The sequence below is a fragment of the Lampetra planeri genome, chromosome 51 (genome assembly GCF_965212315.1).
Source record: "Lampetra planeri chromosome 51, kcLamPlan1.2.h2, whole genome shotgun sequence".
Lineage (NCBI taxonomy): Eukaryota > Metazoa > Chordata > Hyperoartia > Petromyzontiformes > Petromyzontidae > Lampetra > Lampetra planeri.
In genome coordinates this window covers 944,460-970,702 of record NC_136157.1, presented here as the reverse complement: position 1 = coordinate 970,702, position 26,243 = coordinate 944,460, and the positions used below count along the sequence as shown (strand labels likewise).

The 26,243-nt window shown below is 53.4% G+C and overlaps 1 protein-coding gene across 2 annotated transcripts; it reads right to left on the bottom strand.

Moving 5' to 3' along the window:
- Positions 1–1,407: 1,407 nt before the first annotated feature.
- On the bottom strand, positions 1,408–25,692 carry RHBDD1 (rhomboid domain containing 1). Of its 2 annotated transcripts, none has more exons than XM_078616777.1 (7): positions 25,540–25,692; positions 22,977–23,425; positions 21,908–22,043; positions 20,889–20,968; positions 19,418–19,474; positions 3,838–3,963; positions 1,408–2,566 (listed from the first exon to the last, which is right to left on the bottom strand). In XM_078616777.1, exons 2-7 carry the CDS (start codon positions 23,416–23,418, stop codon positions 2,487–2,489), a joined length of 921 nt encoding a protein of 306 aa, XP_078472903.1. In that variant the 5' UTR covers positions 23,419–23,425; positions 25,540–25,692; the 3' UTR covers positions 1,408–2,486. The 2 variants fall into 2 exon arrangements, with proteins under 2 accessions (XP_078472903.1, XP_078472904.1); XM_078616778.1 differs by lacking the exon at positions 25,540–25,692 and adding an exon at positions 23,717–23,820 and having other exon boundaries at positions 2,409–2,566.
- Positions 25,693–26,243: the final 551 nt, after the last annotated feature.

Below are 26,243 nucleotides of genomic sequence, written 5' to 3'. Positions count from 1 at the left end.
GAGTCACTAAACTCAGTGTGTTTATAGCTGCGACCGTGAGTCACTAAACTGTTTCTAGAGTTGGGACCCTGAATAACCTAAACTCTGTCTCGGGCTGGGACCACGAGTCACTAAACTCAGTGTCTACAGCTGGGACCGTGAGTCACAATACTCAGTGTGTCTAGAACTCGGACCGTGAGTCACTAAACTGTGTCTAGAGCTGCGGCCGTGAGTCACTAAACTCTGTGTCTAGAGCTGTGGCCGTGAGTAACTCAACTCTTTGTGTCTGGAGTTGGGACCGTGAGTCGCTAAATTCTGTCTAGAGTTAAGACCGTGAGTCACTGAACAATGTATGTCGAGAGCTGGGACCGTGAGTCACTCAATTCTCGCTGGGAGCACGAGTCGCTAAACTCAGTGTCTAAAATTGGGACCGTGAGTCACTAAACTCAGTGTGTCTAGAGCTGGGACCACGAGTCACTAAACTCAGTGTGTCTATAGCTAGGACTGTGAGTCACTAAACTCTGTGTCTACAGCTGGGACCATGAGTCACTAAACTCTGTCTAGAGTTAAGAGCGTGAGTCGCTAAACTCAGTGTCTACAGCTGGGACAGTGAGTCACTAAACTGTGTCTAGAGTTGGGACTGTGAGTCGCTAAACTGTGTGTCAACAGATGGGACCGTGTGTCATAATACTTAGTGTGTCTAGAACTCGGACCGTGAGTCGCTAAACTCCATTGTGTCTACAGCTGGGACAGAGTTTAGTGACTCACTGTGTGTCGAGAGTTAAGACCGTGAGTCACTAAACTGTGTTTCTAGAGTTGGGCCCCTGAATCACCTAAACTGTGTCTCAGGCTGGGACCGTTGTCACTAAACACAGTGTGTCTAGAGCTGGGACGAGTCACTAAACTGTGTCTACAGCTGGGACCGTGAGTCACTAAACTCTGTGCTTCGAGAGCTAGGATCGCAAGTTACTAGACTCTGTGTCTACAGCTGAGACAGTGGGTCACGAAAGTCCCTGTGTCTAGAATTAAAACTGTGAGTCACTCAACTCAGTGTGTCTAGAGCTGGGACCGTCTTTCACTAAACTCATTGTCTAGAGCTAAGACCGTGAGTCACTAAACTGTGTCTAGAGCTGGGGCCGTGAGTCACTAAACACTGTGTCGAGAGCTCGGACCGTGAGTCACTAAACTGTGTCTCGAGCTGGGACCGTGAGTCAGTAAACTCCGTGCATCTAGAGCTAGGACCGCAAGTTACTAGACTCTGTGTCTACAGCTGGGACCGCGGGTCACGAAAGTCTGTGTGTTTAGAGTTAAGACCGTGAGCCACTAAACTGTGTGTACAGCTGGGATCGTGAGTCACTAAACTGTGTCTAGAGCTGGTGCCGTGATCCACTAAACTCTAGAGCTGGAAAAAATGAGCACCACTTTGTGTGGGAGTCAACAATGGTTCTTTTGGATAGATTCATCCCTGTCATAGGAACATGTAATTTCCACCACTTGCTCAGGGCTATAAACGGGGTGCACCGACGCTCCCTGGAGCAGGAAAGCATCTCAGGCCAATTGACTTTTGTAATCGACGAGAAAATCGTAATCGACGGCTCTTTCTGTAGCCAATTACCGGGTCCCCCTTTACAAATATCAGCCCACCCTCCCCTCCTTCCCCCTGCCATGAAACCCCCTACAAGCCACGTCCAGCAAGACACTGTTTCAATGACAGGTATAGTCTGCCAGCTGGGTGGCGATTTAGATATGTGTTTTTACTATTGAGAGCGAATTGCCATGTCGTTTTTTATAATGTGGCAAAAAATTGGACCGAGAGGGGCCTATGGACAACGGCCGACTCGTTTAGAATCGCGTCACGGGATCCTTAAAGTCCACTATGGGAGAGAAGAGGGGAAAAGCGGGTGGATCATGGCAACTCCCGCGGTTAACGCGACCGGCACACGACGTTAACTGGGGCGGTCGCTCGGCTTGAAATGGCCATGGGCGTCTCGGGCACGCAAGCGAACCGTTCGGTGCAGAGCACTCGCGGCCATACCCCTGAGAATAACTTAGTCCAAAAACGACAACGGAAAATAAAAGTTTCATCTGCTGCGACAAGAAAGAGCGCACGGTATTGAGCGCGCGAATGTGTGTGCGTGTGCAAGTATGTGCAAGTGCGTGCGTGTGCGCGCATGTGCGAGTGCGTGCGTGTGCACGCACGTGCGAGTGCGTGCGCTTGTGAGAGTGTGTGCATTAGCGTGCGTGAGTGTGCGAGTGCGTGCGTGCGAACGAGCGCATTCTCCGTGAGCGGTGGCCGCGGTGTTAGGCATCGCCCAAGCTGGGCTGCGCATAGTGGAGCGATTAGTACCAGCAAGTGAGTGTGAGTGCGCGCGCGAGAGAGCGAGTGCGTGCGTGAGTGCATGAGTGCATGAGTGAGCTGGCGAGTGCGTGCGAGTGGACGCAAGTGCGTATGTCCACCGGTAACCCACACCCTGCCCAATCCCGCCCACCCGCGGGCTGGCACCCTCCTATCTCCTCAGCCGCTCCAGCCTCCTGCGTCTGAGCTCCTCCGGAGAGAGGAATCCCGGCTCAGGGGGGGTGAACAATCCTGTACAGAGGTGAGGGGCACAGCGGGAGGGCGATGGTGATTGGAGAAACAAGCGGAGAGGAGACAGTGAGGGAGAGGAAGGAGTGGGAGTCAGGAGGAAAGCGGGGAGAGTCGGCGGGAGGGAGATGGGAGTGCAGGAGGGAGTGCGAAAATGAGTGGCACGGCAGCACAAAGAACGCGCGCACACGAGCGCGCGTACTTACACACAGGGGCACGCAGACACGCGAGCGCTTTACACGTGACAGCGTGCATACGCGCGCGCACGCAGATTCACACGCATGCAAGTATATACATGCACATTCATGCAAACGTACGGACAAGCGAGCGCAAAGACAAATATCTCCCGTGTAGCCTTTAAGGGACTGTTGGGGCAAGTGCACCTGAAGGCCAACACTGCACACAAGGGAGCGGTGTGGTCAACACCACTCCCAGCCACTTTTATCTCCCCAGCGCCGATGTATGCACACCACACCGAGTACTCATTGAAGTAGCGAATCGACCTCGGGGAGGCCCAGGACTAATTGAAATATTCGCCACTTGCTATTGGTTGCGAGTGGGAATCGAATTCAGGTCGCTGGGTTCATAGCGCAGTGCACTAACCGCGACAATACCGCGGCCCGCACACACACACGTACGTGTGCGAAAAAACACATGCGAAAAAACACATGCATAGACACACACGCGTGCGCGCACACACACACACAAAACAAAGATCCCCCCTATAGCCTATAACAGACTGTTGGGGAAAATGTTGTTAGCGAGCACCTATGAAGGCCGGCATGGCACACGAGGGGGTGGGTAGCCAGCACCACGCCCGACCGCCTTTGTCTCCCCAGTGGCGATGTTTACACACCACACCAGGTACTCATTTGAGGCTGAGTTAACCTATGGGAGGCACATGACCGGGTTCAGATAATTGTTACTGGTCTCGGTGACCTTAAGTGGGAATTTAACTCGTGTCACCGGGTTCATAGACCAGTGCAGCCAACCGCTCCTCACACACACTCTCACTAACAAACACACACACACGCACAGACGCAGCAATGTACAAGAAGTGAGAGTGCATTCACACACCCCATGCACACACTCCCGTCGCAGTGCGAGTGGGTGAGGTAAACTGTGGGTACTCTCACCTCTTCCAAAACAAGGAAGGGTCCCCTAAATACACTCTCTCTCGAGCTCTCTCTCGGTGGTGCAGCACTGCCCCTTTGACCGTCACCCCACGCCAAGTGCCAAATGAACCCCGGGAGGGTGGGGGGGGCGCTGCTCACTCGTGTCACGCAGGCTGGCTCGCATCGCCTCCTGCAGATCCTCGTCCTCCGATGTCTCGCCCGTGTAGCTCAGGAACTCGGCGCTGCGATGCTCGTAGCGGTGGTGGGTGTGCCATCCCGCGGCGTCTAGGGGGGGGGTCGACAGGTGTAGGTGACGTGCGCCGGTTACGCGTGCACGGGCGCCGGCTCGGAGCGGACGGGATGAGCGGAAACCGCTCACCAAACTTAATAACCAGGCTACAGTCTACATTATAGACTGCCAGTACACTCACTCCGATTAAGAACCAGGCTACAGTCTACATTAGTGTTTTGTATTTTATTATTTTTATTTACTTTATTTGTATTATGATCTTTCGATCTACGTGACTTTACCTAAAGAACCAAAGAATATGAATTCCTGCAGTCACGAAAGTTTTAAGTAAAAATGTTACGGATTGCACGTCGCACCACGTCGCCGCCGTTACCGTCGACAGCACACGAACCGCACCTGCTCCGGGCAACTCTCCGGTCACGGCGTACCCACCCCGCGCGCACGTCAATGGATGCTGTGGCAAATGAGACGTCCCATTATCGCGAGGGGCAGTCCCGGTGCAACGCTCGCATGGTTCCTTACCCCCCAGGTTCTGCGGCACCCAAAGCCGCTTGAGGCGGTCTCAAGCGAATCGCCACGTGATGGCCCCGGTCATCATCAATTCAACGAGATGAACAAAAGGCGCAAATCCCGTGGCACGACCTTCGCTCAGTCAGGGCAACGGCAGCGGCGACGTCACCACACCGGATCGGTGCCTTCGGTGCAAACGTGGCCTACCAGCACCACACCGTGTCTGTCACGTTTAGGCGGCCGCACGTCTCGAGCCAATTGTGTAACCGGGTGAGAACCCAAGAGGGCCAAGGAGGACAGCAGTCTCGTAGATTTACAAGATATGACCCGCGTAGTTTGACCATACTTCCCCACTCTGGTCAGCAAGTCAAATATGCACTTTGCCGACTCGGTTGCTTCTCAACGCCTTTCAAATCTGGGTGATGGTGTCCAGGGCCGGATCATAGTCCCATGAGGCCCCTGGGCACATGTCTTTTGGAGGCCGCCCCTTTCCTATATTGGTGTCTTTCTTGCTTTCCTCCTCGCAAAATCATCCACTAGATCATCAAAATCTAGCTGTCTGACAAGGTCTGACTCTATTGACGTAAGTGACAATGAGCTGAGATGTGTTTGGCACATGCTACTCCGCAGCTCATTTTTTATTCTGCCTAAAAGGGAAAATGTCTGCTCACCCTTGCAGTTTGTCACTGGCAAAGTTAGAAAAATCCGAAGTGCCACGAAAACATTGGGGAACACTGACTACAGATTAAGTGCCTGCTACGTCTCAAGCAATTTAGTTGGGCACTTCTCACCCTCAGAGTCAGACTTGAAAGACTTGAATCGGATTAGTTCGTTGGCAAAGTTCATGTCCAGGTCTGATGGATATGTAGCGGAGAGTGCATTTACCTTGTCCACAATATCACTTTTAGACACCTGATCTGACATAAGCAGAACTCCAAAGAGACTGGTCAAACGCTTGTAAGCATCCAAGCGGTATTCAAGGCATGCCACTAGCTTATCAATGACATAAAATTTTTCTATTTTGAACTTCTCACTCCCCTCAAGTGTCACACCTGGCTCTGAGCTCTCATCTGCAAGTGTTTTGCGTTTCATTTCGCTAATGATCGTGCTTATATGACTGAGAGACAGCTGCCCTTTCAAAAGCCTCAAACTGGTCTTGCTGTCCTGCCACAAAATCCCTCAATGAAGATAAAAGCTGTGCTGCTACAGAGATGTCAATGTCACTTTTCTGTAGGTGCATATTTGTAGCGTGGAACTGGTCAAGGTATGACGTCCCAGAAATGTGCCATGAACACCATCTCTAAGGTGTCCAATTTAGCACATAGTCCAGCGGCCTGTCTAATGTGAGTGGAATTTCTCCAGTGCCTTGGCTGACTCTGCCCGAGCACTCCACCGAGTACTGGACAGCGATTTTAAAATCAGTCTGACATCTGTTGTCCGAAAGACTTTCCCCCATCCATGTGTGGATGAAGAGCAAAATGTGTAGTGACTGCAACATGTAAAAAAACTCGTCAGCCTCTGGGCTACTGCTGTCTAAGGTGTTAATACCAACTAAGTTAAGTTAATGCACTGCGCAAGGCACATACTCTATTGTAGGTTTTTTTTGTTTCAGGTGGGCCTGTAGTCCATTGTATTTTCCTGACATTTTGCTTGCATTGTCACATGACTGACTTCTACAGTTTAAGAGGTCCAATCCAAGGCCCTCCACCATCAAAGTCACAGTCTGTTAAACTTTTACCAGTGTGGCTCTCAATTGGCTCAAAGCCCAGGAATCGCTCCACCACATTTCCACTGCTGTTAACAAACCGGAATATGAACGTCAATTCGTCCACATGTGACAGGTCTGGGGTGGAGTCAACAATTATTGAAAAATATTTGGCGTCCCGAATCTCATCTGCTATTGTTTGGCGAGTTTTCTGATCCATTAGCTCAATGAGTTCTTCACATATTGTCGATGACAAACTTTTTAATATGTTCAGCAAAGAATGGATCAAACTGTGATAGCAATTCTAGGATGCCAAGGAAATTACCGTTATGGGTTGACCCAAACCATTCATCATCTCCCCTAAACGCAAGTCCTCTTTCACCCAAGAACTTGATGACTGCTACAACTCTTTCAAAATGTCCCTCCAGTATTTACGTTTCCATCAAGTTGCTGCATGCGATCTGCATCTATAGTACTGCCCTTTGTCCGCTGGTGCAAGGCAAGCATGCATGATCTGTGTTCTGCACTCTTTTCGTGTTCCCCTATTCTTTCAGAGTGTTTCCAGTCATTAAACCCCTGACTAAAGCCACCGAGCTTGCTTCAGAACAATTTGCATGCAAAACAGTACACATAACCTGTTGAGGGTGAGTACAGTAGCCACTGTCTAGAAACCTTCTGCCCATTTGGCAATATACGGTTCAGAAGTTAATTGTTGAAACTTCTAGTCTTTCCACCAAGCGTTCTATCTCGGACTGAAGCTGGGTATTTTCCACTGTGGTTTTGGAAGGGGAATGCTCCTCTTTCAATAATTGACTTAACAATGTCACTGGAAGTGCTTTGCCATAAAGCAGGGTCAGTGACCTCAGAGCACCAGGAATGGCTTGGTTGCTGATTTGATTCTTGTGAACTGCCCAACTGCTCCTGAGGTGGAAATGGTTCTTGTATACCATTAGCTGTTGAGGGTTTGCCTTCAAAGGTTGGCTCTGAGGGAGTGACAACATTACTGGAAACTGAACTAGTTCCTACCTCACAGCTGACAATAGTGCTGCTGTGATCATTATTACTATCAGAGGGTTTTTGAAAGAAGTTGGCAATGAATAAAACACTTTGAAGCAAAACTGCCTATTGCCTCCTTTTCTTTGTCTTTCCTTTTGGAAGCACCACTATTACAACGTTTGCGGTCCATATTTCAGAACTAGTATGCTATTTATATGAATATATTTATAGAATATCTCAATACTTATTAAATAATAATTGAATTAATATATATTAATAATGACACCATTCAAATACTGTTGTTGGAAAATACAATCAAGTGGTAGTATTTTATAGTGTACTTGTACCTAAAGGCAACTTTGAGTAGATAAAAGAAAAAAATAGAAAAGCACATGATAGAATATAACCCAAACCCTTTAAAAAGGCTGTTCGAAAATAACCCTTAGGAGAGATTGTTGAAATAGCCTTTAAAAAGGCTGTTTTAGAAAAAGATGAAAAAAGTATCTGAATATATTACTGTGGCGTACCAAGCAAGAAAACGGACATGTCTGTGGCTTTTCCTACCAAGAAATGTCTTATAAACCCGCCTGACACAGAGATAATAATGTTGCTTGAAATACAAAAGATAACTTTTTTTTTTGGCTGAAAAACCACCAAAGGTTTCTAATGTCAGTGAAATTACGTGGTGGAAACTATGCACATAGGCCACACCCCATCGATGGGAAGGGGAAAAAGAGCTGTCAACAATTTGCATGTCAACGTTAGCATTATCTACTTCCGTGGATCTAAAAACAGACGGTCTATGGAAAAAATGAATGGGGTTTTCCTCAATATTTAAGTATGGATTGGGTCTCTTATATATGCGTTAGTGTATGAAAAAATATAGCTTTTGGCATTTTTTTTTATGTTTCACAAAACCGCGGTGTATTTTTTATAACTTGTCAACGGCTAAGCTCTCAACAAACGAAGAGCCCTCGGTCTCACTAGCTGGCTTTTTAGTGCAGCCAATTTGGTTGTAAGGGCAGCTAGCTGGCAAAAATGGCAGCTCGCTATCTAATTTCTGTTAACAAGCTGAATCATATGGGCAGCTAGCTAGGGAAATTGGGCAGATAGCTAAAATAAAGGGATAGCTAGTTACGGTAAGTCTACGAACGGCTTGCCATAATGACGCCCTTCAAACTGTCCTGTTATGCAGAATGAACTGACTTGTTGGTGAATATTGTATCATGTCACAGCATATTGTAGCGTGCCAACCAGTGGCTAAGTTGTACAGAAGCACTGTACTCTCCGAGAGGCTCTCGTTTTAAGCATGCACTATATGTACCAAGGGGCCCCAGGTGTTACGCTTGATGTATGTGAAGTATTGGAAAATGACGGCAGGAAACTCCTTGACGGGAACACACTTCTTTTATTAAATCTTGACTTGTAACAATACAACGCGTGGCCTCTCTACTTCACAATGCGCTTCTCTTGACTCTGGATTCTGTGCTGCCGGCTCTCTGTGCCTCGTGTAGACTCCGCGCCTCGGCTACACTCCTCTCTCGCCTCGTGTAGACTCTGCGCCTCTGCTACACTCTCCACTCGCCTCGTGTAGACTTTGCATCTCTCTCTCTGGCTACACCGTATGCATACTCGGCTCGTGTAGACCTTCCTCTCTCTCTGGCTACACCGTATGCATACTCGGCTCGTGTAGACCGTTCTCTCTCGCTGGCTACACACTATACATTACTCAGCTCGTGTAGACCGTTCTCTCTCGCTGGCTACACACTATACATTACTCAGCTCGTGTAGACCGTTCTCTCTCGCTGGCTACACACTATACATTACTCAGCTCGTGTAGACCGTTCTCTCTCGCTGGCTACACACTATACATTACTCAGCTCGTGTAGACCGTTCTCTCTCGCTGGCTACACACTATACATTACTCAGCTCGTGTAGACCGTTCTCTCTCGCTGGCTACACACTATACATTACTCAGCTCGTGTAGACCGTTCTCTCTCGCTGGCTACACACTTATACCTTACTCTCCTCTACTCTCCATTACTCTCCATTACTCTCCTCTCTGGGCTCTATCTCTGCACCTTCGTCTTCATTCTTAGATGGTTCCACTTCTGCCCCTGCTCCTCTGTGCATCACCTTATATACCCCTTCTTCCCGGGAGACGGAGCGGATGCGGACCTCAACGTCGGCACCGCTCCTCAGTTACCCAATCCCCACGCGCTATCCCTACGATCCGGTTCCGCTCAGCGCGTGTTTCCACTCCCCGACCAATCACACCGCGCTGCTACCCGATCACTCCCTCTGGGCGCGTCACCGGCACACAGCCAATCAGCAGCACTACCCCCACCCGCGCACTGACGCCTGCTCCTCCCCGTCAGCGCGCGTCACCACACACACACCCGTACATACGCGCTGGCACACGACATATACACCCAGCGCGTATCACCACTACATCACCCCCTCCCACATAGCTCGCAGCCGGCCCGGCTGCTAACAACAACCAACCGCGACGATAAAACGACAACCAACAAAAAAAAACCCCGTAACCCCCCGAGTGTGCCCCGTAACATAACACAACAACAACAAGAATAACTATGTACAGATTGACAATGAACCCGAAAAGTCAACAATAACACGATACGAGCAAATTCGAAACGAACGCGCCCCACGTCCCTGCGACTACACGCAGTGACGAGGCGCTCCAACTGCCCCGACTCCTCACGAGGCAGGTCATGCAAAGTAGCACGACCTGGCGCGAGTCCGTCTGGCTGGTCCATCGTATGGGCCGGGACACTGACGACCGTCCGGCGGTTCCGGCTGCTCCAGACGGCGCGGAACGGGCCTGAAAGGGCCGGCCCCGCCGCGGAGATCCGGCCGCCGGTGATCGGCAGCTGTCAGTTCCGAGACACCTGGGAGCAGATCAGGCGAAAATACGTGTGGATCAGGCAGAGACATTTCCCCCTCTGGGTCGCCGGTCACGTCACACGCCCGGCCATCACGACACAAGGGGAGGCCATATGGAGGCGAGAACGGTTTCAGTCGGGAGGGGTGAACGTACCACCGGCGCTTTCCCCACTTTATCTGAACGCACTGGGGCCGTGCAACGCGCACGACCTCCACGGGTCCCCTCCACGGTCTCAACAATTTAGGCGACGTAGCCAAGGGTGCCTGAGGGCAATGCAGCCAGGCCCTGTCACCTGGTTTCCATTCGTGCATGGACACCTTCCGTGCCCGCAACCGTTCATTAGCAATTTGGCGAGCCCGCGAATTAAGCCGCGCGGCCTCCCTCGCCTCTGTCAGCTTGTGAATATTAAACTTAATATGTTCTGCCAAATTAGAATTAGTTCGTGGAGCGGACAGGCCAAGTTGCGTTTCTATTGGCGGGTCAGCTTCCCGACCGTACATCAAATAGAATGGGGAAAACCCCGTAGCTGCATGGGGGGCCATTCTATACGCGGCAAGGACTCCCGGGACCTGCAGGTCCCAATCTACATGTGCCTCGCACACCTGCTGGCACAGCATGGAAGTCAAGGTTTTGTGGAGTCTCTCCACCATCCCGTCAGTCTGCGGGTGGTACGGGGAGGTACGCACCTTCTTGGTACCCAACAGATCGCACACCTCTTGCAACAATTTACTCGAAAAATTTTTACCTTGGTCGGTCAGCAGGCGTTCGGGAGCCCCCTTGTCCAGGACATAGCCCTGGACGAAGGCATCCGTCACAGCCGCTGCCGACTGGTTAGCGAGAGGCCACGCCATAGGCCATCGGGTAAAGTATTCGACCCCCACTAACAAATATTTATTCCCTCTCGGCGTGACTGGGAAGGGCCCCAAAATATCGAGTGCAACGAGCTCGTTGGTACGCGAGACCTGAATAGATTGCAGCAGTGGATTAGCTGCCACGGCCGGTGGTTTACGCCTGGCGCACTCAACGCACCCCTTCAGAATATGCACCACATCACTTCCCATTCCCGGCCAGTAATAGTCACGCTGAAGCAGGGCAAGCGTCTTGTTAACTCCCAAGTGCAAGAGGCGTTCGTGTGCCGCCAAGACAACCCTCCCCCTCACAGCGGAAGGCACCACGAGTGCGTTCCGCCGGGACAAACTGTCCCATTTCAATAACACGCCCCGCTCAAGTACATAGGAGCCGGTACGCTCCTGGTCCCCCTCGGGACCCCCAACCTTGCGGCGCAATGCTAGCAGCGAGCTGTCCGCCATCTGGAGGCGGCCCCATTCGCTGAGCGACAGCGAGAGCAGCGAGTCCCGACCCTGAGAGGCAGTGGAATCATCCCCGATCGGTGCGCCCGCTGTCGCAGCCAGTGCCCCCATCTCCCCCGCAAGCGTCGGTTTACAGCGCGCCGATCCCGACAAACACGCGCATTCATCACAAGGCAACAACCGCGACAAGCAATCGGCATTCGTGTGTCGCAACCCCTTACGGTACGTAGTCGTAAACTGATAGTCCTGGAGGACTTCCAACCAACGCGACAACTGGCCCGAGGGCTGGGCGACCCTCAATGAATACTGTAGCGCCGCGTGGTCCGTTCGGACTGTAAAGTGACGACCATAAAGATATGGCCTAAACTGCTGCACAAAAAAAACAATGGCAAGCAGCTCGCGACGGGTGACACAGTAGCGCTGTTCCGCCGGAGACAACACCCTACTACCGTAGGCGACAACTCTTTCGACACCCCCAACGACTTGGGATAGCACCCCCCCAATGCCCGTGTTGCTAGCATCCGTGTCCAGCAAAAAGGGACTGGCAAAATCGGGATAACACAAGGGTGGGGCACCCACCAAGGCGTCCCGGAGGGAGCGAAACGCGGCCTCCTCCTCCGGTCCCCATTTGAACTTCACTCCCTTCGCCGTTAGAGCGTGCAAGGGTTTTGCAATAGTGGCGAAGTGCTCAACGAACCGCCGATAATAAGAAGCAAACCCGATGAAACTACGCACGTCGGAAACGGACGTAGGTGTCGGCCACGAACCGACACAATCCGTCTTCGCGGGATCGGTGGAGATCCCCGAAGAATCGACAATGTGACCCAAGTATCTAACGGACCTACGAAGGAGGTGACATTTGGCCGGTTTAAATTTCAACTTAGCCGATCGCATTCGCAAGAACACCCCTCTCAATCGCCGGAGGTGTTCCTCAAACGTTTTACTGAAAACAATGACATCGTCCATATAAATCAAGCATGTATCCCACTGCAAGCCCGACAAAACCAGCTCCATAAGTCGCTGAAACGTCGCTGGAGAGGAGTGAAGTCCCATGGGTAACCGGTTAAACTGGAACAGCCCCCCTGGAGTCCGAAATGCTGTCGTAGGTTTCGACTCTTCGTCGAGCGGCAACTGCCAAAACCCCGATAACAAATCAAGAGTCGAAAAATATCGCGCACCAGACAATGCATCGAGGGACTCATCCATCCTGGGGAGCGGATACGCGTCAGCCACAGAGATCTTATTCAGGCGACGGAAATCAACGCAGAATCGCAGGGACCCGTCCTGCTTCTTAACCAGCACAATAGGCGCTCCCCACGGGCTAGAGGAGGGCGAAATAATATCGGCTTCTAGCATATCGTTAACAGCCGACTGAACATGTTCCTTCTCCACGGGACTCAGTCGGAAGGGATTTAGCCTGACCGGCGCCGCATCGCCCGTTTCAATGTGATGGTGCAACAACTCCGTGCACCCAATGTCATACTTATGTTTACTGAATACATCAGAGAATTCAATGAGCAACTCGCGCAGCGCACCCAACTGCGCCGCCGACAAATCGTCCGAGGCGGCACATAACGAATGGACCCACTCAAGGTCTTCCCTTGGCTCAACGTTCCGCGCGGGGCTCGAGCCCACCTGCGCAACCAACCCATCATCCCCAGGGACCTGCGTCGCGTGAGCCAGCACGGTGCCCTGCGGAATGACAGCTGGTCGCGACCCCGCGTTCAAAACCATCACAAACGGATCCCTGTCAGCCCGCACCAAAGTGTGAGCCACCGATAAATCAAGACCCCCGACAGCCTTGTTAGAAGGACCCAAAAGCATACTCTGTCCCGAAGCCTCCCTCACCCATGGTTTCCGCAACCGGAGGGGAATCAACATCTGTGAACCCGGGGGCACTTGCACTGTCTGCGTCGCCACCGCTTGTATCGTAGCGCACGCCGTCCGAATGTCAGTAGGGCCCGTCAAAAATGAAATCCGGCGACCCGATGGCAGTTCAATGCATCGTTGATCGATAAGAATTTTAATGGGCATTTTAGCCAAAAAGTCAGTGCCCAAAAGACACGGAACTGCCAAAGAAGACGAAACGAAAACGGGTCCCGACAATTTGATATCTCCAATGCAAATGGACGCCCTAACCTGACCGATAATGCCCAACGATCCCCCATTAGCGGCGTAAAATGGCACATCCACTGGAAGCAGCGGACGACATTGGACCGGAAGAATATTATAAATGAGGTCCGATATAATAGTTGCCGATGCCCCCGTGTCCACTAACACCCTAATCTCAACCCCATCAATAGATCCCGTAACAACGGACGAACCCGCCGAAGCAGCCACAATTCTATGCCCCAATTCTGCCCATTCAATGTCTCCCTGGTCCCGGCCGAACCCCCCTCGCCGAACCGAATCCCCGAACCTTAACCGGCCCTCCTCCGCCGCAACGCGGCGTCCCATGTGTGCCGAATAAACAGGCCGAGCGTGTGAGGTGCCGCGACTTGCCGGGGATTGTAGAGATGACTTGGGCTCTCGGTCGTCGTCCAGCCGAGCTCCCATGGCGCGCTGCCGCGGAGCGCGGCACCCGGACGCCACGTGGCCCCGGAGGCCGCAGTTATAGCACGTGACGAGGGTCGGAGTAGATCTTGGTTGCTCCGACTTTCGGCCCGATCGCAGAGGCGACCGGGCCCCCGGCCTCCAGTCCCCTGGTCGTCCCGTGGCGAACGCCTCCTCTCGTGGGCTGACGACTTGGGGTTCGGCGACCACCAAACCCGGGGCTGCGACGACAGCAGCGTTGCAACCAACGCCTTGCTTCCGTTGTAGGGCCTCGTGCGCTTGAATACTCGTGGCGACTCTCAAAGAAGAAATATCAATCTCGTCAGCTGTGTTGATAGGGACCCCCAGGTCCTGCGCCAACTTGAGCAGCTGCTCCAAAACCATCGCGTCTTGGCCCTCCTCGTCCATCCGAGGGAACGCAGCATCAGCAAGAGCCAGCAACGCCGTGCGATAGGCCAGCGCGGTCTCCGTGGCCGCTTTCCGTCTTGCGTAGAACTGATGGCGGCACGTAGAGGGAGGCCCGTAGACCCTGGCCAACAAACCCAGCGCATCCTTCAGCGTGGAGCGGTCCGACTTCCGTGCAGCCCTGAAGGCCGCGAGCGCATCGTCGTCCAGCATGGCGGGCAATGCCCGCAGCGCCGTAGCATCGGACCACGCTGACATCTCTTGATGCGCCAAAAACCTTCGCTGAAATTGGCCCCAGTCTCCGCCCTCCGCCTTGAAGGCTGACAACGTGGGCAGGCGCTGCTGAAAAATGAAGTCATCCGCCTCGTGGTTCCTCTCCGCCTGTCCGTCGGTGTCTAAGATGGCGGCTCCAGCAGCAGACGTAAGATGGCGGACCCCCTCGCGCGCTGATGACGTCGATGCGCGCGCTTGGGAACCCACCACCACGTGGCGCTCGCCGTTCCCGCCAAAAGTAGGCCCAGGCGCAATGGCGGGAATCCCCCATTCGTTTTGGCGGGAATCTGCGGGGCGACCTTGTAAAATGTCCCCCACCGTCCCCGCTCCTCCCGACGAGCTGATCTCCGCCAAGATGGACGCGGCGGCGAGCAGCAGCTCCGCCAGTCGGGAGTGCGCCTCACGAAGCCCGGCGTCTGTCCCCGGTCGCTCGGCCGGCGCCGTCGACGGACCCTGCAGCGTGGGCAAGTCCTCTTCCTCACCCCCCGCCACCAGCGGCCCCGAGTCGTCCAGGTCTTCCTCGCGGTCAATCCCGTGGGTCCTACGGGTCTTCCTCGTCTCCATACTTGGAAGCCCGTTTCACTTCTGACGCCAGATGAAGTATTGGAAAATGACGGCAGGAAACTCCTTGACGGGAACACACTTCTTTTATTAAATCTTGACTTGTAACAATACAACGCGTGGCCTCTCTACTTCACAATGCGCTTCTCTTGACTCTGGATTCTGTGCTGCCGGCTCTCTGTGCCTCGTGTAGACTCCGCGCCTCGGCTACACTCCTCTCTCGCCTCGTGTAGACTCTGCGCCTCTGCTACACTCTCCACTCGCCTCGTGTAGACTTTGCATCTCTCTCTCTGGCTACACCGTATGCATACTCGGCTCGTGTAGACCTTCCTCTCTCTCTGGCTACACCGTATGCATACTCGGCTCGTGTAGACCGTTCTCTCTCGCTGGCTACACACTATACATTACTCAGCTCGTGTAGACCGTTCTCTCTCGCTGGCTACACACTATACATTACTCAGCTCGTGTAGACCGTTCTCTCTCGCTGGCTACACACTATACATTACTCAGCTCGTGTAGACCGTTCTCTCTCGCTGGCTACACACTATACATTACTCAGCTCGTGTAGACCGTTCTCTCTCGCTGGCTACACACTATACATTACTCAGCTCGTGTAGACCGTTCTCTCTCGCTGGCTACACACTATACATTACTCAGCTCGTGTAGACCGTTCTCTCTCGCTGGCTACACACTTATACCTTACTCTCCTCTACTCTCCATTACTCTCCATTACTCTCCTCTCTGGGCTCTATCTCTGCACCTTCGTCTTCATTCTTAGATGGTTCCACTTCTGCCCCTGCTCCTCTGTGCATCACCTTATATACCCCTTCTTCCCGGGAGACGGAGCGGATGCGGACCTCAACGTCGGCACCGCTCCTCAGTTACCCAATCCCCACGCGCTATCCCTACGATCCGGTTCCGCTCAGCGCGTGTTTCCACTCCCCGACCAATCACACCGCGCTGCTACCCGATCACTCCCTCTGGGCGCGTCACCGGCACACAGCCAATCAGCAGCACTACCCCCACCCGCGCACTGACGCCTGCTCCTCCCCGTCAGCGCGCGTCACCACACACACACCCGTACATACGCGCTGGCACACGACATATACACCCAGCGCGTATCACCACTACATATGCACCGAGGGGCCTGGGGGCCCGAGTTGTCAACTCGCGCTTTAAGCACCGAGGGGCCTCATATTGTAAGCGCTGTGGGGCCCAGGGGCCCGAGTGGTCAGCTAGCGCTATAAGCACGGAGGGGCCCAGGGACCCTCACACTGTAGGTGCCGAGGGGCCCAGAGGCTCCAGTGGTCAGATCATGCTTTAAGCCCAAGGAGCCTAGGGGCCCTAGTGGTCAGCTCACTCTTTAAAAAACGCCAAGGGGCCTGGGAGCTCTGACACTGTAAGCGCCAAGGGGTCTGGGGGGCAGTAATGGTGAGCTCACATTTTAAACACCAAGGGGCCTGGGGGCCCTCACATTGCAAGCGCTGAGGGGTCTGGGGGGCCCTAGTGGTTAGCTCACGCTATAAGCACCCAGGGGCCTAGTGGTCAGCTTGCGATGTGCGCATTGAGGGCCCTGGCGTTCAACTTCCTTCGGAGGTCGTGGGCCATGCACCGTGCGCGGCCTAAGGATTGGAGGCCCCCTGGCAGTGCGAGGCCCCAGGGCACTGGAACCACTGGCCCGGTCCATAATCCAGCCTTGATGGTGTCGGCGGCGTGCAGCTTCGAGGTCCCGGTGACTCTCGCAACGACGATGCAACGCGAGTGGCGTGCGAGTGTAAAGTTGCGTAGGTATCTAGGAACTCGCCGTACAGGAAACCGGATTGCACTGATCAAAGGCCTTCCCAACATTTGGCAATAAAAAATCCAGCGATGAGAGATTGGCCTTGTTGCCCACAGGGTGACGTCATATGGACACACACACGCACCTTATTCCTCTCCCCACGATGTCACTCGGACTAGACGGAAGTAACAGATGGACGAACAGAGAGACAAACAGATGGACAAAGCTAAAGCGATTAAACCTTCACTGGTAAAGCATTAGATCCGACGACAACATCAAGTGCACCTCCTCCTCCTCGTATCTTGGTTGAATTTCCGCTACATTAATCAACCAATTTCCTTTCCCGAATTTAAATCCTCGCTCCTCCCCGTCGTTAGCCAAACCGGGGAGGTGGGACCCCCCTCCCACCGGCACCCCCGCCCCCCCCCCTTGGCACCCCCACCCCTCCCCCTGGCACCCCCACCCCTCCCCACCGGGGCCCGCGGCTGAGCACGTTTCGCTGTGAGGGTGTCAGGGCAAGACATTCACGGGCGGCTGCATCGACTTTTTAAACATTCAGACGCCTCTCGGCCATTCTGAGCACAGCCCCAGGCCTCAGGGCCAGCCGGGGACTTCTCCGCTCCTCACAGCCGGCCATGGCCTCCATGCGCTGCTGGATGAAGCCCCTCCAAGAGCCGTCGCCATCTCCACTCCCGCACGCGATCACGCCCGGCACATTGCGTTCGCCCGTTTGGCGACCCCGGGGTTGCTCTCGCAAAACGAGGCCTCATCCTTGTGTCTCGGGTCATTAAAATAAGTAAATGAAGGTGAGCTGGCGGAAGGAGCCGATTTCGTCGTCGCTCCATCTCCGCGGAGGATGTATTCTCTGGCACGTTCCATCCCTCGGCTGCCACTCCGTCGCCAGTCTCATCGGATTGTTCAAGTATGAATAAATATTTCTGATTCTGATCGTGTCTTCTAGCCGGGTCACATCCGGCCAAAGCTCACTTACTTATCCTAACGGTCAACGTGATGTCTTCATCTCTTGTTTGTTCTCAAATCCGAATCATCTCTCCATCTCTTTCTCTCTACTCTGCAAAATCAGCCTAAGAAAGATAAATCTCTGTGGCAGACCACCCACCCCTTCGCCCCTCCCAACCCTCCCCCAAGACCTCCACAGGCCCCTCCCCCTGGCGAGCTAATAAATATTGTAGGTACCGTCTGATGGCAGTCGCACGCATGTGGTGGTGGTGGCGACGATGGCAGTGGTGGCGGTGGTGGTGGGGGCGCCCGCCGCCGATGTTTACTCTTGTCATGGCCCAAATTCGACAAATTATTACAAACGGAGCAAAGGCAGCGAGCGGGGTGGACACGTGCAGGCCAGGTCCCCCCTCCCCGTGACACTACGCGGACAGTACCGGTGGCACGGAGCAACGAAACTGTGCCACACACGGTGGCAAGGAACACCATGTGCGGTGGCCTCGCAGGGAGAGGTGCGCGCGGGGCGCCTGAGCTAAAGGCTTTTCTCTGTTCGGCACCAATTTTAATGGCTTGGGGCGGCGCTTTGAACGTGGCTAGTTTTTTTCCAAAGGTGAGTTCTCCGATAGCCACGCAACTTTACACTTTGAGTTCAGATCTTCCTGACGAGTTATCGTGACCCCCGCGTGACAGACAGCGATACAGACGGAGCTGACGCACGCAAGTTTCCAACCTTAGTTGGAGAGCACTGAGGAGCAATCGATCCGGTAAACTAATCTGGCCAAGGAATGGTTACGATTCCTAGAATCGTAAAGGGGACATTGATTTGCAATATCGGTCGACACGCACACAAGCGCAGGCAAGCACGCGCACGCTCGCACGCACGCACGCAAGCAAGCGCATGCGCGCACGCACGCACGCACGCAAGCGCATGCGCGCACGCACGCACGCAAGCGCATGCACGCACGCACGCAAGCGCATGCGCGCACAGGCACGCACACGCTCGCAAGCACTCGCACGCACGCGCAGGCACGGCGCTCCTCCTCTGCTCCTCCTCCCGTGCCCTCTCCACATAACACGCTCACGGAGAACACACTCACGGAAAGCAAGTGCACACGTGTACACAAGGGGTATCACACGCAACTCAGATCAAAAGACGCAAAAAAAATACACGCACGCAAGCGCGCACCAGACAGAGCATTCACAGGAACCAAAGCGCACGCGCAAACTCACTCACCGGCACAAGCACGCACATGGCCACCCGCACGCCAACACGCGCGACTACACGAACATGCGCAGCACGACGATACACACACAGCACGCCACGTTGTGTCAAGGCCCGGGACCTCTCTCGCAACACTTACAAGCCAAACCCCGGAGGCCCCAAAGGGCGAACCGCAGTGTGGCCAACAACGCGACAACGACGGCATGGCTTTGCCGACACGCTCGCCTCCATCTGCTCGGCAGCGATTTGCTCCACACCGCCCCAACCCCACACACCCCCCTTCACCCTCAACGCCCCCCCCCCACTCACCAGCATTGTCGCTGTAGAATACTCTGCGCAGGATTCTTGACCCAAACACCACGGCATCTACGCGACATAAACCGTGCAATTATTGATGCTGCCATCGTGGAACGATGGGATTGAGGAGAGTGCATGTGTCTGTATGTGTGCCAGTCGACAGTGAGTAGCGGTAGGGTAGTGGTTAGTGTGCTGTGCTATGAACCCAGCCACCTGAGTTCGATTCCCGCTCACGGCCAACACCAGTGACGATTATGTGAACCTGGGCCTCCCCTAGGTCGACTCAGCCTCAAATGAGTACCTGGTGTGACGTGTAAACATCGCCACTAGGGAGACAAAGGCGGCCGGACGTGGTACTGGCCATCCACCCCCTCGTGTGCCGTGCCGGCCTTCATAGGTGCTCGCTAACAGCACTTGCCACAACAGTCTGTTCAGGCTATACAGGGGATCTTGGTCTTGCCAGCGGTGGTCCAGTGGTTAGCGCACTGCCAAGTTTGATTCCCAAAATCGGTGATGAATATCTAAACTGGTCCTGAGCCTCCCCAAGTTCGACTCACCCTTAAACATCAGAAATGGGGAGACAAAGGCGGCTGAGCATGGTGCTCCACGCCGGCCTTTGTAGGTGCTCGCTAAGAGCACTTGTGCAGGCGACATGGGGGACCTTTGTCGTTGCGTGTCGGTTGGAGCGGTGCCACCCTGTCCAGGAATGAAACTCAGGTCACAGGGTTCGTGGCGAAGGTCACCAAATGCTTCACGACTCCGGGACCAGGCCAGGGGGCTCAGCGGTGGAGCGAGTAGCTCGCAGAAACCGGACTAAACTACCAAAACTATTTCATTATTTTACCAGGTATGGCCCACTGAGCTCTACAGCTTTTTCAGAAGCGTGCTGGCTATATCACGTAAAAATGTATACTAGCAGCCAAATACTCTAAACGCGTGACATTGATTCTAAACGTGGAGGGAAAAACCGGAGGAAATTCCACGCGACCACGGGGAGAGAGAGACACACGAAAACTCCAAATATACTGCAGGCGTCAGGGTCGGGATTCAACCCACGACCTCCTGTATACCAGACGAGGTAGCTAACATCTCACCACCGTGGGGTTCCATGGTGGCGAATCCACATGCTGGTTGTGGGGGGGATTGACTGACCCCACATTGGAGGGTAGATCAACAGCGGCTGTCCTCCGAAAATACCCGCCCTGCCATAGTAATGTGGAATCTGCACCTCCGACTCAGGGGTTGAGCACCACCTCAATGGTCATTGGGGCAGGAAATGCCTGCGATATGTTTAAGAAGTCCGTCTCAAACTCGCTCCGTCACTCCGCGACGTGGCCCCCGACCTAAGCCAGCCCGTGAAACCGGACATCTGTGAAAAAGAGCTTTACGGCTCATCAGATTCCACGAGTACAAGTAAATAAATTCCGACGATTCTGATTCTGCAGCCAGAGGCGAGGGGGAGAGGTGAGGGGGAGAGGCGTACTGTCCAGCAGGCAACGCAGAGGACCGTGCACGTAGAAAAGGCCCACGAGGATCCCTGACAGGTGCCCGATGAATGACGCCCTGCACACACAGAGAGAGGAGAGAGGGGAGACAGAAAGAAGAAGAGACGGGGGGGGGGGGAGGTGTTAGGTTTAGAACATCTAGAATCCAAGCGTCTCTGCCCCCCCAATTATTGAGATCGCCATGCGGCTCACCACCTGCATTTTAAGTGAAGTTGCCAAGCATTTTGGGGTTCAGGTCATTGCGCCTGTGAGTTATGGTTTCAGGTGAGGCGTTTTGGAAGCTATAGGTGAGGTGTAGGCTCCACCCACTGCTCAGGTAACCATTCCCACTGCTCAGGTAACCCATCCCACTACTCGGGTAGCTCTACCCACTCACATCATCAAGGGTCAAGCAGGAAGCCAGGGAGTTTTAAAACAGTGACAAAATCCCGATTTTCACTGAAGCTTCAGCAAGGGTCCACCGGGACACGGCCATTATGGCTGAAGATGCATTATTGGATCACATACAGTCATATCGCTGTGGTGGCGAGATGTTAACTATCTCCCCTGGTATACAGGAAGTCGTGGATTTGATTCAAACCCTGACGTCTGTATATTTGTTCTCCCAGTGGTCGCATGGATTTTTATCCTCGGTCCTCAAGGTTTTCCCCTCCACATTTAGAATCATGTGTTTTGAGTATTTAGCTGCTGCTATACATTTCCACATGATAAACTCCATTAAGTGATCATTTCTGGCCAAGTCTGCTTTTTAAAAAAAGAGCTACACAGCTCAGTGGACCTTACCTGGAAAAATAAAAATATAGTTTTAATATTTTTTTAGTTTTATTATGAACCTACCGGGAAAGTTTTTTTTCCGGCCACACCAGGATGTTTTGTAGCTTGAGGCTCAGGGGGTCAGTTCCACAAAAAGCCTAAGCTCCCGTGTAAACCAACGTTCATGAGGGGTGCGTGCGATGGAATTGACCCAAGGGGGGGAGAGGGGGGGGGGCGTGCAGACCTGGGTACCAGCAGGTGGATGACGACGAGCTCGGCCCAGCATGCGTAGCGGTTCTGCACGGGGAATGTGTTCATCACGTAGGTCACTCCGCCAGGGTTGTAGTGGTTGTTGATCACCTTGAGTCCAAACAGGACACCTGGAGGGCACGGGGTGCAGCGGGGGGCAGGTGCGAGGCACGCCGAGGTCAGCCTCATTTTGTCTCTGATGTGGCGCCCTTCACGGCAGGCACCATCGCATCTCAAAAGTTCAGAGGGAAGCCCCCCCCCCCCCCCTGTAACTCAACACCTGGCCTGCAAGTGGGCATCAGTCTGCCAGTGGGGGTGATGATCGCTGCTGCTATGTGTGATCCCAATTGAGTCGTATATTTTTTTTGGTTTAACACGTAGGCTTTCACGACCAATATCATCCATGAGAGGTTTTTGGGTTAGAGCGTGTAAAAAAATAAATGTGTCCTTAAAACCCGCCACCACCCGACACAATCAACTAGTAAGGGTCGTCACATAATGCACATACTCGCATAATGCACATGAATAATGTACGTTGCCTCAGTAATCCCCCCCCCACATTGTGCAAGAGCGCAGAAGGGTGGTCAACACATCTACGCCTCTATATAAGGAACGAAACAGTAAGACTTCTCCACAAATCTGGCTGTCGCCTGAAGCTAGTTGTAATTACTGGCGAAACGTCGTACTGTTTGTAAATGTTGTGGCTTGGCTCTCCAACACACCGGTGTGCTGTCCTAGTGACGAATTGGCATGTTCTGTTTACGTGACAACCCTTACTAGTTGGCTGTGTCGGATGGTGGCAGGTTTTAATGACATATTATATATTTACGTGATATAACCCAAAAACGTCTATTATGGATATATATTTTTTATTAGGCAAAATTGGGCCTATGATGCCGGAACAAGATGGTCTGCTCCATTTGAGAAAATTTATGCTGGAGGTATCCGATGAGCTGTAAAGCTCTTTCTCACAGATGTCCAGCAGGCTCTCGAATCTCCAGGGCATTTCACACGAGAATTCTGGCACTCCCGCGGCACGGGGGGGGGGGGGGGGTAGTGCCTACCGGAGAAACCGATGGCGCACTGCTCCATGTAGGAGTAGCTGCCCGTGGCGAAGGCCAGCGCGGCGGCCAGCGCTAGTTGCACCACGCCGGTCAGCGCTGACAACACCAGCAGCAGGGTGCCGAAACGCACGCTGCCCAGCCGGCCCTCCAGCGCAACGCCCTTCCACAGCGCGGAAATCATGTTGAAGTAGAGGTGCATGTCGTCGGCATGGTGCACGGGCGCCAGCGCCAGGCGCCGCCAATCGCAACGACCCCACACGGCCTCCACGCCCAGGCAGGTGGCGTGGGAGCCGCCCCATGGCGCCATGAACAGGAGGGCGTTGAGGCCGATGGCGCCCAGCGTCACGGGCGGAATGCGGTGGAGGCCGAAGCGGAGCATTTCGACGCCCAGCAGCAGCACGCCGATGCCTGGGGAGTGGCCGCCCCTCTGGTAGCGCCGCATGTCAACGCTGCAGAGAACCAGTTTCTACATCAATGTCTAGGACAAGTTGGACATGTATTCGTTATTACGGTATTGTTATGCTTTCGCATGTTCAACCAGGAGGGTTCTACCAAGTTTTTGCAGTAAGGGGGCGATGCTGCTGCTGTGAATTTGAAATGTATTTATGCTGGAGGAATCCGATGAGCTATGAAGCTCTTTTTCACAAATGTCCAGTGTGATCCCAGTCAAGTAATTCGCAGGTACATTTTCAGCCCTGGGGTTTTTTTTGGCTAGTACCAGTTCCACTGCAAGTGTTTACCTTGGGAGGAAAACAGCAGAATCCAGAGAAACTCCACGCAGAATTGGAGGGAGAGAGATCGTAGAAACTCCACATTCACACGCTCGACATCATAGGCGAACAAACTGCACAGGCGTCACAAGAAATACTTCGCATAGGGTGGTGTGGTGGTGGTGACACTCGTGCCTCACAAGAGACGCCTGGGTTCGATTCCCGACTGGCGCCACTGCGTGGTGCAGTTTGTACGCTGTCTCCCCCGGTTCCGAGTGGGTTTCCTCCGGGTTCTCTGATTTCCTACTCCCATAGCTAAACCCACACACAGAAACTGGTTTTGGCCAAGGCATTCCAATGCTGAACAAGCCCCTGAAAATTACTCAATTGGGATCACACTAAAACTAAACTACAATTTATTTTACAGGTAAGGCCCACTGAGCTATGTAGCGATTTTTCAGAAGTGACCTGGTCATCACAAATGATATCTCAAAAAAGTGGTTTATCATCGTGTGGAAATGTATAGCAGCCATCTACTCGAAACACGTGATGATTATTAAAAATTTTGAGGGAAAAACCGGAGGACCCGAAGCAAAATCCACGCTACCATGGGGAGACACGCAAACTCCAAATATACAGCAGGCGTCAGGGTCGGGACCGAACTCACAAATTCCTGTATATCAGGATACTGGCAAAAAGGTCCCATAGATATAACTCTCGACCCGAGCTGTAAGTGCTCTGATACTTGCATTTCCTTTGTACTGTTCGCCTCTTGGCGTTCTCTAGTCTAACACTGGTGGTGAGATGAGGCCATAAAAAGGCTGTCTCTGGTGAAGGTCAATCCGTATCAAAGACAATGCACACATATTATCAGAGAGCATGTTTTGCCGCAAGTAACGTGTGGTTAATGCGGACTTGACGATGTCGTGTTGCAAAAGGTATGTATCTATTTGGCGTTTGAGCATCTGAACACAACTCCTGTTTAATTATTGACAGAATTGGGTAAAACCTATTCTTATCTTTCCACGCGAGGTAAGTTAACTATCTCGCCACAGCGAAACGTCGCCTCTTGTTGCGAGCAAGTCGGGCAGGACCCTCGTAGCTGAGGGCGTCACGAGACACGGCGGGAATCTTGACGGCGGGAGCAGTCGCAACGATCGGACGAGGCGCCGTGGACCTCACTCCCTCCGTGCTACTCCGTACAGCTCTCCCAACGAGCTTACTCGAAACTTAATTTTGTTACTCTTAGGTTTAATAATAGAAATAAAAGAATCATTTTAAAATTATTATTTTATTTCTATTATTTTTTTATTTTTACCTACGTGACTTTACCGAAAAAACCTAAGAGTATGAATCCTTGCAGTCACGAAAGCTTCAAATCTATAATTAATTTTGTTAATTTGACTCAAGGCCCCACTGAGCTGCCACGTCGCTCTTTTTCCGAAGCGACCCGCGCTGTTCACCAATGATAGCTCAACCAAAGTGACTCATCATCGTCGTCGTCATCGCGTGGACATTCATAGCAGCAGCCAAGTAACACGAAAGCGCGTGAGAGTTCATTATAACTGTGGAGACCCGGAGGATGACCCGGAGAAAAATCCACGCGACCACGGGGAGAGAGACGCCGACAACTCCACATACACAGCAGCAGGCGTCGGGGTCAAACCCACGACCTCCTGTAGACCAGGCGAAGGAGTTAACACCACGGGGCATCGGCGCTCATCTCCTGTGCACAGCCAGCGGTGGGAAACTCCACGTTACTAGGGCGAGCAACGCAACATCTCGCTTGGTTTACCGATCCCACTGGCGCCGCGCAGTGACGGCACGGGCGCTAAACCTGGGGCCTATCTTACGGTCAAGCGATTGCCTCGCGGGAGAAGGCAGCAGCCCCTCGACGGCTCTCCTCACCAGCAGCGGCAGCAGCAACAGTAAACAACAACAGTAAACAACAACAAAAGTAAACAACAGAAGCGCTCTGGGGCGTTCCTAACGGACCGCGCGTGACTTCCGATTCGCAAACGGCGAAACTTGGCGTCACGTGACCAGCGAGGGGGTGGGGGCTCGCCTCGCGCCCCGCCCCTCCTCTACCAAAACGTCCCGGGCACGCGATTGGTCCGTGCTGCGATGCCGGTGACTCGGCGAGCCAATCGGTGCTGCGCCTCCTCCTCGCCACCACCCCCTTCCACCACCCCTCCCCTTGCGCCTTGTACCACGTGATCCCCCGCGCCTTCACTGTGAGCGCAAACGGGAATGTTTTTTACCTCTTGAGAAATCCGAGGGGCTGTCAAGCTCTTTGTCGCACATGTGCCGCGGACGTTCCACGTTCTTGTGACGGCGCCAGGCGGATAGACGAGGGTTTTCCCCTCGCAGTGCGCCCAGGGTCTCGCGAGCAAAATCAGCAGGATCGAGCCCTCTTCGTGGCCAGATGAACGACCACAACGCCTACCAATGAGAAGGCTCGGCCATAGCAATGTGGAATCTCCAGGGCTGTGTACAGGAGATGATGCGCCAACCCGTCAGCCCCCGGTGACCTGTGCAGACCAAGGCCAACTCTTGG